Here is a 15,155-nt window from a genome sequence, read left to right on the forward strand (position 1 = left end):
GGGAATCTGATATATATTTTGAATTTTTTAAATGATGATAAATAAAGCAGAGAATACCATGTACTGGTGGGAATCTGATATATATTTTGAATTTTGTAAATGACGATAAATAAAGCATTAGTTTGAAGTTTAGTCGTGGGGGAGAGAAAGAAAACACGAGGTTTTGAGGGGTTGTGAAAAGTGGATTATATGGTTGAAGAAACTGGGACTTTTAAGTCTCATAACAATCCTGTAGGACATTATCCCCATTTCACAGAAAGAAAATCAAGGCTTAGAGAGAATTAATGATTTATTAAAATGTAACTAACAAGTTGGCTTAGGGCTCACATCTCTGATTCTTAATCCAGTATTCTTTTTGTTTCAAAATATTGGTTTTGATTATATTTTTTTAAAGCCTGAATGTTATCCCCAAGTTTGAAGTTACAAGGGAATGATGTCATATTAAATGAAATGAAAAAACATTCAGAGTAGGAAGGTCACTGTGAGGAAATAAATTGTTATCGGTATTATGTGTGTCAGTATTACAGAAATGTGTTATGTATATTTCTCTCTCTCTCTCTTCAAGGTTTTTGATTCCAATGAAGAATCTGGGTATCTTGTTCTCACCATAGTTGTCTCAGGTCATTTGTTCATTTCTCAAGGACAGACATTACTGGTAGGTTTTATGCCTATTGTTTAATACACAAATGTATGTCTTGATCCCCATAGCTTTACATTAATTTTTATATCCTTTACCTTTTTTTAGCCTTACTGAAATTCATCAAGTTCAGAAAATTAAGCGTGTATTAAATGTGCTATAACAGTTGGAAATACAAAAACGTAATGAATATTGCCTGCCTTAAGGAAGTTTAGTGTTTTGTTGGGAGTCAGAGTAGCTCAAGGCATTGGAATTAACCAGTACTATAAGGGATTCTTAACTGGGGATATCGGTTGAAGACAGATTAAATTTAAAGAGAAGTGTGTGGAGGGTTTTTCCAGATAGGAAAAATAGCATATGCAGAGGTATAGACTTGAGGAAATAGCTAAACGAAAACTCAGAGGATGCTATTGTTAATTGATCTAGCCCTCTCTAAAAATCCAATTTTGTAAAAATGCATTTGTTCTTTATTTTAAACATATATAGTAAGAAATTCGGGGATGAAAAAGTGTATAAAGGAGAAAATAATCATCTTGCTTGAAAGTTTGAGTTTGAATTGGTATATAGAAACAAAATGAATGAAGAAACAAGACAATTATTAACTTCCAATCCAAGAAATCTCACAAGAAAAAAAATGTAATGGAAGATTAGTATATTGTTTAGCTGTGAATAATATCTACATGGACATAATAAATTCACTCAACAAATGGTTACTGAAGTCTACATATGCATAATTTATTCATTTAACAATATTTATTGAACAATTACTACATATTAGACATTGTTCTAGGTGCTAGGGATAGAGCAATGAACAACAAAGCCACAACTCCCTGTCATCATGTTGTATCATCATTCTAGTGGGGAGAAACAAATAAATAGGTCAAATATAATAAAAAGACATTAATTTTTGGTGACTCCCTTACATGTTCTATCATATTATGATGGCAGAGTCCCACGTGTGTACATTATGATTCATTTTTCCACTTAAATGGACTTTGGCCTTATTGAATGTGAGGTCACCTGCAAGGTTGTCTCTGTGTTCCTCGTGACTCCTAAAACTGCAGCACAAGTTCTACCATTTTGCTTTATCTACCTGTCAGGGCCTGCATCAGTTGCAAGAGATAAGGTTTCTTTGTCAGCTGCTAATAAAGAGTACTCCAAACAGTAGCTGAGGGATGCCTAGCTCACCGCTAGTTCTCCCTGTCAGGATCCTGGGTCTTTGCTGAATGGTGACATTAATGCAGTTTGGCTTTCCTTAGACATAGGTGGACCCTCTGAGCTTTGTCTCTTTTTCTGTATCAGTGGTAAGTGTTGTTACAAACTGGTAGAGGTTTTTCTGCTCCATACATGGGATGATTTTTGCACTGCAGTTGCAAAACCAAGTTAATCAAATTCCAAGACACACGCTGCTGAGAAACATAGGGTAACTCTACAGTTTTGGTGCATGTTGCGTGTATATATATATGCAATGTATATACATAACTTAGATATTAAGTAATATTTTTAATTTTTATGCCTTTTATTTTTTGAAATCACCTTTATTGAGGTATAATTTACATAAAGTAAAATTCACTTATTTTAAGTGTTCAGTTCTGTGTTTTGACAAACATATATAGTCATGTAACTACCACCACAATCATGACATAGAATGTTTCCATTAACCCCTTATGCCCGGTTTTAGTTATCTAGTGCTGCTACAATAGAAATACCAAAAGTGGATGGCTTCAGCAAACAGAAGTTTGTTCTCTCACAGTCTAGTAGGCTGGAAGTACAAATTCAGGGTGTCAGCTCCAGGGGAAGGCTTTCTTTCTCTGTCGTCTCTGGGGGAAGGTCCTTGTCATCAATCTTCCCTTGGACTAGGAGCTTCTCAGTGCAGGGACCGCAGGTCCAAAGGACACGCTGTTCTGGCTCTTGTTTCTTGATGGTATGAGGTCCCCATATCTCTCTACTTGCTTCTCTCTTTTATGTCTCAAGAGATTGGCTTAAGACACAACCTAATCTTGTAGATTGAGTCCTGCCTCATTGACATAACTGCCTCTAATCCTGCCTTATAAACATCATAGGATTTACAACACATAGGATAATGACATCAGATCACAAATGAAGGAGAATCACACAGTACTGGGAATCATGGCCTAGCCAAGTTGACACACGTTTTGGGGGGACACAATTTAATCCATAACATGCCCCTTTGCAGTTAATCCCCTCTGCTCACTCCCGGCGCCTACCAACCACCAATCCTCTTTCATTATAGTTTTACCTTTTCTAGATTTCATATAAATGGAGTCAGACCATATGTACTCTTTTGTGTCTGGCTTTTCCAGTTAGCTTAATATTTTGGAGATTCATCCATGTTGTAGCATGTATCAGTAGTTCATTCCTTTTCATTGCTCAGTAGTATTCCATTGTGTGGATAAACTCAAATTGCTTATCTGTTCAACTTTTGATGGACATTTGGGTCCAGTATTTGGTTATTATGAATAAAACTGCTATAAACATTCCTGTGCAAGCCTTTGTGGGAATATATGTTTTCATTTTTATTGGGTAAATACCTAAGAAGAGGAACTGCTGGGTTGTGTAGTACTTATGTTTAACTTTATAAGAAACTGCAAAACTGTTTTCCAAAGTTGCATTCCCACCAGCGGTGTATGAGGGTTCTGGTTGTTTCACGTCCTCACCAGCAGTTGGTATTGTCAGTCTTTTTAACTATTTTAGTGGGTATGTAGTGATACCTCTTTGTGGTTTTAATTTGCATTCCCTTGATGACTAATGATGTTGAGCATCTTTTCATATACTTTTCCTATTTGTGTATCTCTTTAGTGAAGTATCTGCTCGTATTTCTTACCCATTTTTAATTGAATTGTTTGTGTTCTTATTGAGTTGTAAACATTCTTTATTCTGGTTACAACTCTTTTATCAGAAATATGTTCTGCAAGTATTTCTTCCAGTATTTGACTTGCTTTTCACTTCTTAGCAGTGTCTTTTGAAGTTTAAAAATGTGATGAAGTCTGATTTTTTTCTTTTCTATGCTATTTATGAAATCTTTGTCTACTCCATAATTGCAAAGATTTTTTTTAAGTTTTCTTCTACAAGTTTTATAATTTTATGTCTTATATTTAGGTCTATAGTTCATAAGGAATTTTTTAGTATTATTTAATAGTATTAACATACATTGTTGTTATTATATTTTATATAGAGTCCCTCAGTTAAAGCAAAGTGGTATTGAAAAAAAATGACTATATTATGGCATATAATTCATGGAGCTTAGGGAATTTACTTCTGAAACCATTGAGTTAATTTTTAATATATGGTGAGAATTACGGGTCTGAGTTTATTTTATTGCATATGGGTATTGTCATGGATTGAATTATGTCCCCCAAAAAATGTGCGTATCGATTTGGCTGGGTCATGATCCCAGTACTGTGTGCTTGTCCTCCATTTTGTGATTATAATTTTATGTTAAAGAGGATTAGGGTGTGATTATAACACCCTTACTAAGGTCACATCCCTCATCCAACGTAAAGGGAGTTTTCCTGGAGTGTGGCCTGCACCACCTTTTATCTCTCAAGAGATAAAAGGAAAGGGAAGCAAGCAGAGAGTGGGGACCTCATACCACCAAGAAAGCAGTGCTAGGAGCAGAGCACGTCCTTTGGACCCGGGTCCCTGCATGGAGAAGCTCCTAGTCCGGGGAACATTGATGAGAAGGCTGATACAGAGAGAAAGCCTTTGCCTGGAGCTGACACCCTGAATTTGGACTTGGAGACTACTGGACTGTGAGAGAATAAATTTCCCTTTGTTGAAGCCATCCACTTGTGGTATTTCTGTTACAGCAGCACTAGATGACTAAGACAGGTAACTAATTGTTCCAGCACCATTTGCTGAAAAGACTAGTGTTATGGATTGAATTGTGTCTCCCAAATATGTGTGTCAACTTTGCTAGGCTATGATTCCCAGTATTGTGTAGTTCTCCTCCATTTATGATCTGATGTAATTATCCTATGTATTGTGAATCCTAACCTCTGTGATGTTAATAAGGCAGGATTAGAGGCAGTTATGTTAATGAGGCAGGACACAATCTACAAGATTAGATTTTATCTTGAGTCAGTCTCTTTTGAGATATAAAAGAGAGAAGGGTGCGGAGAGGAGAGGAACCTCATACCACCAAGAAAGAAGAGCCAGGAGCTGAGCACATCCTTTGGATCTGGGTTCCCTGCACTGAGAAACTCCTAGACCCAGGGGAAGATTGACGACAAGGACCTTCCGCCAGAGCTGACAGAGAGAAAAAACCTTGCCCTGGAGCTGATGCCTTGAATTCGGACTTCTAGCCTCCTAGACTATGAGAGAATAAATTTCTGTTTGTTAAAGCCATCCACTTGTGTTATTTCTGTTACAGCAGCACTACATAACTAAGACAAGTAGCTTTCCCTCATTTAATTACTGTGGCATCTTTGTTGAAAATCAATTTGCTATATATGTGTGGGTCTATTTCTGGGCTCTTTTTTCTGTTCTATTGACCTATATATCTATCCTTACTCCAATAACACAGTTTTGAGTATTCTAGCTTTGTAGTAATTTTTTAAATCACGTAATATAAATCCCCCAACTTTGTTCTTTTTCACAGTTGTTTAGGGTACTTTTGGTCATTTTCATATAAATTTTAGAATCAGCTTTCCAATTCCTACCAAAAAAAAAAAAAATAGCCTACTGGGGTTTTGATTGGGCTTTCCTTAAATCTATAAATCAATTTGGGGAGGATTGACATTTTAATAAGGAGCCCTGGTGGCACAGTGGTTAAAGCGATCAACTGCTAACTGAAAGGTTGGCAGTTCAAAACCACCAGTGGCTCTGTGGGAGAAAGATGTGGCAGTCTCCTTCCACAGAGATTTACAGCCTTGGAAACCATATGGGGTCGCTATGAGTCGGAATTGACTCGATGGCGGTGGGTTTGGTTTTGGGTTGGACATCTTAATGTTGAGTCTTCCAATTTGTGAACATATTAAACATTCCATTTATTTATATATCTTCTTTAATTTCTCTCATCATTGTTTTGTAGTTTTCAGAACACAAGTGTAAAAATGGTATGGCAGAGGCAGCTGACCTCTTGTAACTTCACAAGGGGGAAGGAGAATCAAGATCAACAGCACAAGGCTGATTCCTGTGAGACAGAGGTCAGACATACCACCTCTCGCCACCCTTTTTACCAATTCTGACACCATTTGTCCCTCCCATGGCACATTCTACTTCTCTGCTTAGTTCAATAAATTGTTGCAATGGCCACACAGAACTCACAGACAATACTCACAAATATAGCATTTATTAGGGAAGTAACAGGTTACAGTTCAGGTTCAAGAATGCTCAGGATACAGTTCTTCGAGCAGGACAGCCTCTTCTCAGCAGTACCTGCAGGCAGGTCTTTCTCTGGCCCTTGGCCCCTCAGCCCCTTGGTCTGGCCTCTGCCCTGCTCAGGCAAGTGTTACAAAACTATTTTAGCCCTGCCAGTAAGTGCCCTGAGGCACCCAACTCCTCCAGTAAGCCTTGGCCCAAAGGTGCTCAGCTGTAGCTCTGCGGGTCTGCAAACCTAGCACTACCAAGTACCTGGAGGCATGCTACTCGCGAGGATATCACCTGCTGGAAGTCATCCAGCTTTCTCACTCCATGGGCTGAGAAGCCTACGGAGCCATCTCCAGCTAGTCTCCTACCGGTCTCTTGCTGGTCTTGTACCTCTGCTGCTGCCATTTTTCTGCCATTGCATCTTGTCATCTCCAGTGTTACAGCTGTCCCTTTCTATCTTCCATGTTACAGCTCCACTCTTTCTCTCAGTGTCTCCCTTTAAGCCTAGTGGGATGGCAAAATTGACCAATCCCTTTGTTAGGTTTTCATATATCCCATTTGCATAATCCCACCCAGTCATTTGATGGGAGTTACAAAGACCGTGGCTAGAAGGGCCATATTAAGTAATTCACTGCAGCGCAAAAAATGTACATGTTTTGCTAAATTGGTTTCTAAGTATTTCAAATTATAGATATTATTATAAATAGTATTTTAAAATTTTCAATATCTAATTGTTTGTTGCTAGCGTGTAGAAAATAGTTACTTTTTTTATACTGACTGTGTATCCTGTGATCCTGCTAAACCCATTTACTAGTTTTACAACTTTTTTTTGCGTATTACTTAGGATTTTCTACATAGAAGATAACATTGTTTGCAAATAATGACAGTTTTACCTTCTTCCTTTCCAACCTTATACTTCCCCCCCACCCCCACTGCCCCAATTACAATGGCTAGGACATCCAGTACAATGTTGAGTAGAAATGGTGAGTGTTGGCATTCTTCCCTTGTTTCTAATTTTAGAGGGGAAGCATTCAGTCTTTCACTGTTAAGTCCAAGGTTAGCTGTACATTTTTTGTAGATACCTTTTATGAGATTGAGGAAATTCCCTTCTATTTCTAGTTTACTGAGAGTTTTTAATCATGAATAGAAGTTGGATTTTGTCAAATGCTTTCTCTGTATCTATTGAGACGGTTTTTCTTTTTAGTTCTACTAAAATAATAAATTAAAAAAATATTCAGTTCTTATTGAATTGACTTTTATTATAGAGCTATTTGCTTTTTGAAACTATGCATTTGTGTAAGTTTGGTAAAAATAACAATACATATTTTAAAAACATTTTACCCCTAAAATTAAAGAACAGTGTTTTTTAACAATATTTTCTGGATTCTGCAAAAACCAACACATTGAAGAGGGTTGTGGTATATTTTTAGAATTCTTCTCACAAAAGGTAGGGACAGGACAGTCATGGAAAGTTTTAGCCACTTCTGCTTTAGTACAAGATTCCAATTGCTTGTGTGGGTTAAAATGTGCTATATTTATACTCTCAAATTTTTGGGGAAAGTGTACAATCACCAGACCCCTCCCCCTCCCAAAATAAATAAAGTTATTTCTTTTAGGGAAACTGATGGGTAGAGCCCAGTAACAGCTTCAAGCGTGTAATATGTTTCTGTAGAAATCCAAGAAGGTCACCAAGGCTTTGGGCTTACTTCTTGGACCTGGATAGCTATGTAAACTTAATTTCCCTTAAAAAATAACAGGTCTCTGATTTCCTGTGAGGTCTTGGAACTTAATGCTTCACATTAAACCATGTGCTTGGGGTCTGTTAATACCCCAGGTTTCAATTTTGCTTGTTCACTTAGCACCTGCATTCAAGCAGGGGCATCACTGTCACTGGGTTCCATGCAGACACATCCCTAGGCTGTTCTGTTGTCATTTCTGTCAAAAGGTTGGTATAGCAAGAAAGCTGGGAAACCTTGGCCCCATCTTCTGTCTGCTTTGGACTTGGGCTCAATTGACTTCCCCTTAAAGCCTGTAATCAGTCTTCCCTTGGCTATCTTGGGCTTTTTTTTTTTTTTTTAAACTATCATTCCCTGCCAAATGCACACACACACAAACACCGGCTAGTGAGTACAGCTTCTTTTTCACCAGGTCTCATCTGATTCCCTTTTTCACTCCTGTTTACTTCTTTCAACTTGAGGTAGGTGTAGAATGAGCCCTGTGATTTCCTTTTAGGATGGGGACATGTAGACATGGCTTCTCTGGGGCACGTAGCTCTGTGCCTTGCTGTACTCTCCCCCAGTGAGCTATAATTTTGAGATTGTTCCTGTCACCTGCTTCTTTCCTGCCTGCTCAGGCCTATTAGGCTTCTCCACTCCTGGTGCCTGAGCACCTGATCATAGTCCACTCACCCTTCAGTGGGCTGCCATCTATTTCCTTTTTCTCAAATTCCTTCTTACAAAGTGGAATTCATAACTCCCTTTGGGATATTTCTCCAAAGTTAAAAACATATTCTATTTATAATTGTGAATGTCTAAAGATCCACCTTTTATCAACATCTCCCTTCTGAACATTGAAGCTGCAGAAGCCAATGTCTGAAGCCAAAGTTGTAAAGATATCCACATAGGGAACATTAGCTCCCAAGACTTTTAGCCTCTATTGCTACCCACTATTTTTTATCTCAGTTGGTTCTGATCAGTTAGAGGGTCTTTCCCTAAATAGAATTATGCTTGAAACACAGAAGTTAAATGGTCTGGAAACCATATTAATTCTATTTTCTTGGGAAAGAAACATGGGTCATCCTGAAAATGATGGAGTTCATAGTTTTTGGGGTTTTTGCCCTTTTTCCTTTTCACACCCAGTCCAAATATTCTTCCAGAAGAAATTGGCTTATTTTTCATGAGCGAAAATGGTATATTCCTATTTAAGAAAACCCTGTAACCTTCAAGCTCTAATTTTAACCCACTTAGTTTTAAAAATATTTGTCCAAATCACAGTCTCAACTTCAGAACTTTCTGAGAAGAAAGATTTAGCACAAAGTTTTAAAATCGAGTTATTCAAACTGTTAAACTCTTTAAATTAGTTACCAGTCTTTATTTTGCCACTTTTTCAGGAAGGACCAGGAAGGACAAAGTTCTGCATAACTTTATTATCATCCCTTCCCCCCCAATAGTTAAAACCATTGGCATCAATTTTACTTTTTTGTGTGTTTTGTTATTTCTTCTACAGAGACTGGGGTTAGCAAGAGTTAAATCATTTCACTGTTCTAATTTTATCCTCTTCCACAGCTAAATAAACCTAGTTCTTATGCAATACCTGCCTGAAAAGTTGCTGACTACCCACTGAAAGAAATATGAGGGGGTCTTCACCCTACCTCCTCTATGTCCCTGGCTGGCTTTTCAGCTCCGTTTGGGAATCTGTGATCATCTTCCCCACCTTAGTGAGAAATTAGTGAATTACACCTTAGACTACCTTGCCCTTGCCTTTCCTTTTTTTAATTTTCTATTGAGCTGTATTTGTCAGAGTTTTGGGAATAGTCTATGAATTCTATTCTTATGACTACTCCAGAAAAACCTTACTTTACCTGGTCTAACCTCTCCAGTCTCCATCCAGATTTCCTCAGGCGGCATTTCCCCATTTGCCTTCCCAGCACTCCTTCTAAACTCTAACAATGTAGTGGCGTGTGTCTGTGCTAATGGTACTTCTGATGCTAACTAGCATTTCAGTGGAAGGAGAACACACATTCATACGCAGCAGAGGCAGGTGAAGTTCCTTGCTTACTGGCAAAGAAAATAGTGTCTTTTTTTTGGCTATAATCTTTTTTTTCCCACACAAAAATTTATACATACGTTGTTATGTGACCCTAATTGCTCTCCCCATACTGTGACAGAACACTCCTCCTTTTCACCCCTCGTTCCCCATGTCCATTCAACCAGCTCCTAACTTTCTCGGCCTTCCCATCTCGCCTGTGGACAGAAGCTGCCCGTTTAGTCTCTTGTATCTACTTGAGCTGAGAGGCACACTCCTCACAAGTATCACTTTATGTCCCACAGTCCAGTTCAAACCCTGTCTGAAGAGTTGGCCTTGGAAATTGTTTTAGTTCTGTGCTGATAGAGAATCCAGGGGCCATGCTTTCTGAGGTTCCTCCAGTCTCAGTCAGACCATTAAGTCTGTTGTTCTTACTAAAATTTGAGTTCTGCACCCCATCTTTCTCCTGCTCCATCCGGGACTCTGTGTTGTGTTCCCTGTCAGGGTGGTCATTGTTGGTAGCCAGGCACCATCTAGTTCTTCTGGTCTCAGGCTGATGAAGTCTCTGGTTTATGTGGCCCTATCTCCTGGGCTAATACTTTCCTTGTGTCTTTGGTGTTCTTCATTCTCCTTTACTGCAGGTGGTTGGGACCAATTGATGCATCTTAGATGGCCGCTTGCTGGCTTTTAAGACCCCGGATGCCACTCACCCAAGTAGGATACAGAGCATTTTCTTGATAAGCTTTGTTATGCCAATTGACCTAGATATCCCCGGAACGCATGGTCCCCAGACCCCTACCCTGTCACTCTGTCCCTCAAAGTGTTTGATTGTATTCAGGAAACTTGTTAGCTTTGGTTTATTCCAGTTGTGCTGACTTCCCCTGTAGTGTGTGCTGTCCTTCCCTTCACCTAAGATAATTCTTATCTACTATCTAGTTAGTAAATAACCCTCACCCTCCCTCCCCACCCTCATAACCATCAAAGAATGTTTTCTTCTGTTTAAACCTTTTCTTGAGTTCTTATAATGGTGGTCTTATACAATATTTATCCTTCTGTGACTGACTAAATTCACTCAGCATAGTAAGTTCCAGCTTCCTCCATGTTATAAGATGTTTCATGGCTTTATCATTGTTCTTTATCTTTGCATAGTATTCCATTGTGTGGACATACCATAATTTGTTTATCCATTCGTCAGTTGATGGGCACCTAGGTTGTTCCATCTTTTGGCTATTGTGAACAGTGGTGCAATGAACACGGGTGTGCATATATCTATTCTTGTGATGGCTCTTATTTCTCTAGGATGTATTTCAAGGAGCAGGATAGCTGGATCATATAGTACTTCTATTTCTAGCTTTTTAAGGAACCGCAAATCGATTTCCAAAGTGGTTCTACCATTTTACATTCCCACCAACAGTGTATAAGTGTTCCAGTCTCTCCACAATGTCTCCAGCATTTATTATTTTGTGTTTTTTGGATTAATGCTAGCCTTGTTGGGGTGAGATGATATCTCATTGTAGTTTTGATCTGCATTTCTTTAATGGCTAATGATCGTGAGCATTTCTTCATGTGTCTGTTAGCCGCCTGAATATCTTCTTTGGTGAAGTGCCTCTTCATATCCTTTGCCTATTTTTTAATTGGGTTATTTGTCTTTTTGTTGTTGAGATTTTGCAGTATCTTGTAGCTTTTAGAGATTAGACGCTGATAGGATTTGTCGTAGCCAAAAGCCTTTTACCCATTCTGTAGGTTGTCTTTTTACTCTTTTGGTGAAGTTTTTTGCTGAGCATAAGTGTTTGATTTTTAGGAGCTCCCATTTATCTAGTCTCTCGTCTGGTGCTTGTGCACTGTTACTTATGGTTCTCATGGTGTTTATGCCGTGTATTAGGGCTCCCAGCATTGTCCCTATTTTTTCTTCCATGATCTTTATCGTTTTTGATTTTATATTTAAGTCTTTGATCCATTTTGAGTTAGTTTTTGTGCATGGTGTGAGGTATGTATCTTGTTTCAGTTTTTTGCAGATGGATATCCAGTTAGGCCAGCACCATTTGTTAAAGAGACTGTCTTTTCCCCAATTAACGGACTTTAGGCCTTTGTCAAATATCAGCTGCTCATAGGTGGATGAATTTATGTCTGGATTCTCAATTCTGTTCCATTGGTCTATGTATCTGTTGTTGTACCAGTACCAGGCTGTTTTGACTACCGTGGCGGTATAATAGGTTCTAAAATCAGGTAGTGTGAGGCCTCCCACTTTGTTCTTCTTCTTGAGTAATGCTTTACTTATTCGGGGCCTCTTCCCTTTCCATATAAAGTTGGTGATTTGTTTCTCCAGCGCATTAAAAAATGCCATTGGAATTGGGATCAGGATTGCTTGCATTGTTTCTGTAGATCGCTTTGGGTAGAATTGACATTTTCACCATGTTGAGTCTACCTATCCACGAGCAGTGTATGTTTTTCCACTTATGCAGGTCTCTTTTGGTTTCTTGCAGTAGTGTCTTGTAGTTTTCATTGTATAGGTCTTTTACGTCTCTGGTTAGATTTATTCCTAAGTATTTTATCTTCTTGGGGGCGATTGTAAATGGTATTCATTTGGTGATTTCCTGTTCGAGGTTCTCTTTGTTGATGTAAAAGAATCCGACTGATTTTTGTATGTTTATCTTGTATCCTGAAACTTGCTGAAATCTTCTATTAGTTCCAGTAGTTTTTTTGTGGATTCTTTGGGGTTTTCTGTGTATAAGATCATATCATCTGCAAATAGAGATACTTTTACTTCTTCCCTACCAATTTGGATGCCCTTTATTTCTTTTTCTAGCTTAATTGCTCTGGCTAGGATGTCCAGCACAATGTTGAATAAGAGTGGTGATAAAGGGTATCCTTGTCTGGTTCCCGTTCTCAAGGGGAATGCTTTCAAACTCTCTCCATTTAGGATGATGTTGGCTGTTGGCTTTGTATAAATGCCCTTAATTATATTGACGAATTTCCCTTCTATTCCTATTTTGTGGAGAGTTTTTGTCATGAATGGGTGTTGGACTTTGTCAAATGCCTTTTCTGCATCAATTGATAAGATCATGTGGTTCTTGTCTTTTGTTTTATTTATGTGATGGATTATATTGATTGTTTTTCTAATGTTGAACCATCCCTGCATACCTGATAAAAATCCCACTTGATCATGGTGAATTATTTTTTTGATATATTGTTGAATTCTATTGGCTAGAATTTTGTTGAGGATGTTTGCATCAATGTTCATGAAGGATATTGCTCTGTAATTTTCTTTTTTTGTGATGTTTTTACCTGGTTTTGGTATCAGGGTTATGCTAGCTTCATACAATGAGTTTGGGAGTATTCCATCCTTTTCTATGCTCTGAAATACCTTTAGTAGTAGTGGTGTTAACTCTTTTCTGAAGTTTGGTAGAATTCTCCAGTGAAGCCATCAAGGCCAGGGCTTTTTTTTGTTGTTGTTGTTGGGAGTTTTTTAATTACCTTTTCAGTCTCTTCTTTTGTTATGGGTGTATTTAGTTGTTCTACCTCTGTTTGTGTTAGTTTAGGTTAGTTTCTAGAAATTTGTCCGTTTCCTCTAGGTTTTCAAATTTGTTAGAGTATCGTTTTTCATAGTATTCTGTTATGATTCTTTTAATTTCAGTTGGGTCTGTTGTGATATCACCCATCTCATTTCTTATACAGGTTATTCGCTTCCTCTCCAGTTTTTCTTTTGTCAGTTTGGCCAGTGGTTTTATCAATTTTGTTGATCTTTTCAAAGAACCAGTTTTTGGTCTTGTTAACTCTTTCAGTTGTTTTTCTATTCTCTATTTCATTTAATTCTGCTTTAATTTTTATTATTTCCTTTCTTCTGGTGCCTGAGGGCTTCTTTTGCTGCTCTCTTTCTACTTGTTCCAGTTGTAGTGTTAATGTTTTGATTATGGCCCTTTCTTCTTTTAGAATGTGTGCATTTATTGCTATAAACTGACCTTTGAGCACTGCTTTTGCTGTGTCCCAAAGGTTCTGGTAGGATGTGTTTTCATTCTCATTTGATTCTATGAAATTTCTTTATTCCATCCTTAATTTCTTCTGTAACTCAGTAGTTTTTGAGCTAGGTGTTGTTCAGTTTCCATGTGTTTGATTTTTTTTCCTTGCTTTTTCTGTTGTTGATTGCTACTTTTATGGCTTTATGGTCAGAAAAGATTCTTTTAATATTTCAGTGCTTTGGATTTTGTTAAGGCTTGCTTTATTGCCTAATTTGTGGTCTATTCTGGAGAATGTTCCATGTGTGTTGGAAGAGAAAGTATACTTGGCTGCTGTTGGGTGGAGTGTTCGGTTTATGTCTATGAGATCAAGTTGGTTGATTGTAGCATTTAGCTCTTCCTTGTCTTTGTTGAGCTTCTTTCTGGGTGTTCTGTCCTTCACGGAAAGTGGTGCATTGAAGTCTCCTACTACTGTTGTGGAGCTGTCTATCTCTCTTTTCAGTTCTGTTAGAGTTTGTTTTATGTATTTTGGAGCCCTGTCATTGAGTGCCTAAATATTTATTATAGTTATGTCCTCCTGGTGTACTGACCCTTTAATCATGATGTAGTGTCCTTTCTTATCCTTTGTGGTGGATTTTACTTTAAAGTCTATTTTGTCAGAGATTAATATTGCGATTCCTGCTCTTTTTTGAGCGTTGTTTGCTTGATATATTTTTTTCCATCCTTTGAGTTTTAGCCTGTTTGTGTCTTTAAGTCTAAGGTGTGTCTCTTGTAGGAAGCATATGGATGGATCATGTTTTTTATCCAATCTGCCACTCTCTGTCTCTTTATTGGTACATTTAGTCCATTTACAGTAAGCATAATTATTGATAGGTATGAGTTTAGTGCTGTCATTTTGATTTCTTTTTTTGTGTGTTCACAGTTTCTTTGTTCCACTTAATTTTCTGTGCTGAGTCATTTTTCTTTATGTATTTTCTTTTCATCTTTTTCATTGTTGTTTATTTTGTGTTTGCTGAATCTTTATATTTTTCTGGGTTTTTATTTTGACTTGTAGGATTGTTAGTTTCCTTTGTGGTTACCTTAATATTTACCCCTATTTTTCTACGTTTTTACCAGTCTTTTATTTCTTTGTATCACCTTGACTTCCTCTCCATATGAAAAATCTGTGTTTCCTTTTTTAAGTCCCTCTTTTTTGTTTTAATGTTGTGATCTTTTACATATTGACGTCTCTGTTTCCCTATTTTCAGTGTTTTAGCTTTGATTTACTTTTGTGACTCCCCTATCTGGGTTGATACTGGGCTGCACTGTCCTGTGTTCTAGTCTCCGGTTGTTATCTGATGTTACTGATCTTCTAACCGGAGGACTCCTTTTAGTATTTCTTGTAATTTTGGTTTGGTTTTTGCAAATTCCCTAAACTTCTGTTTTTCTGGAATTGCCCTAATTTTGCCATCATATTTGAGAGACAGTTTTTCTAGGCATATAATTCTTGG

The 15,155-nt window shown here is 37.8% G+C and overlaps 1 protein-coding gene across 2 annotated transcripts in view; it reads left to right on the forward strand.

Moving 5' to 3' along the window:
* REC114 (REC114 meiotic recombination protein) overlaps positions 1-15,155 on the forward strand; it is a 121,600-nt gene that overhangs the window by 24,309 nt on the left and 82,136 nt on the right. For both annotated transcript variants that reach the window (XM_004374813.2, XM_023729822.1), the window contains exon 2: positions 566-655. In XM_004374813.2, the coding sequence (XP_004374870.1) occupies positions 566-655 (90 nt within the window). The remainder of the gene's footprint in view (positions 1-565; positions 656-15,155) is intronic.

The sequence above is a fragment of the Trichechus manatus genome, unplaced genomic scaffold (genome assembly GCF_000243295.1).
Source record: "Trichechus manatus latirostris isolate Lorelei unplaced genomic scaffold, TriManLat1.0 scaffold00030, whole genome shotgun sequence".
In the NCBI taxonomy this organism is placed as follows: Eukaryota; Metazoa; Chordata; class Mammalia; order Sirenia; family Trichechidae; genus Trichechus; species Trichechus manatus.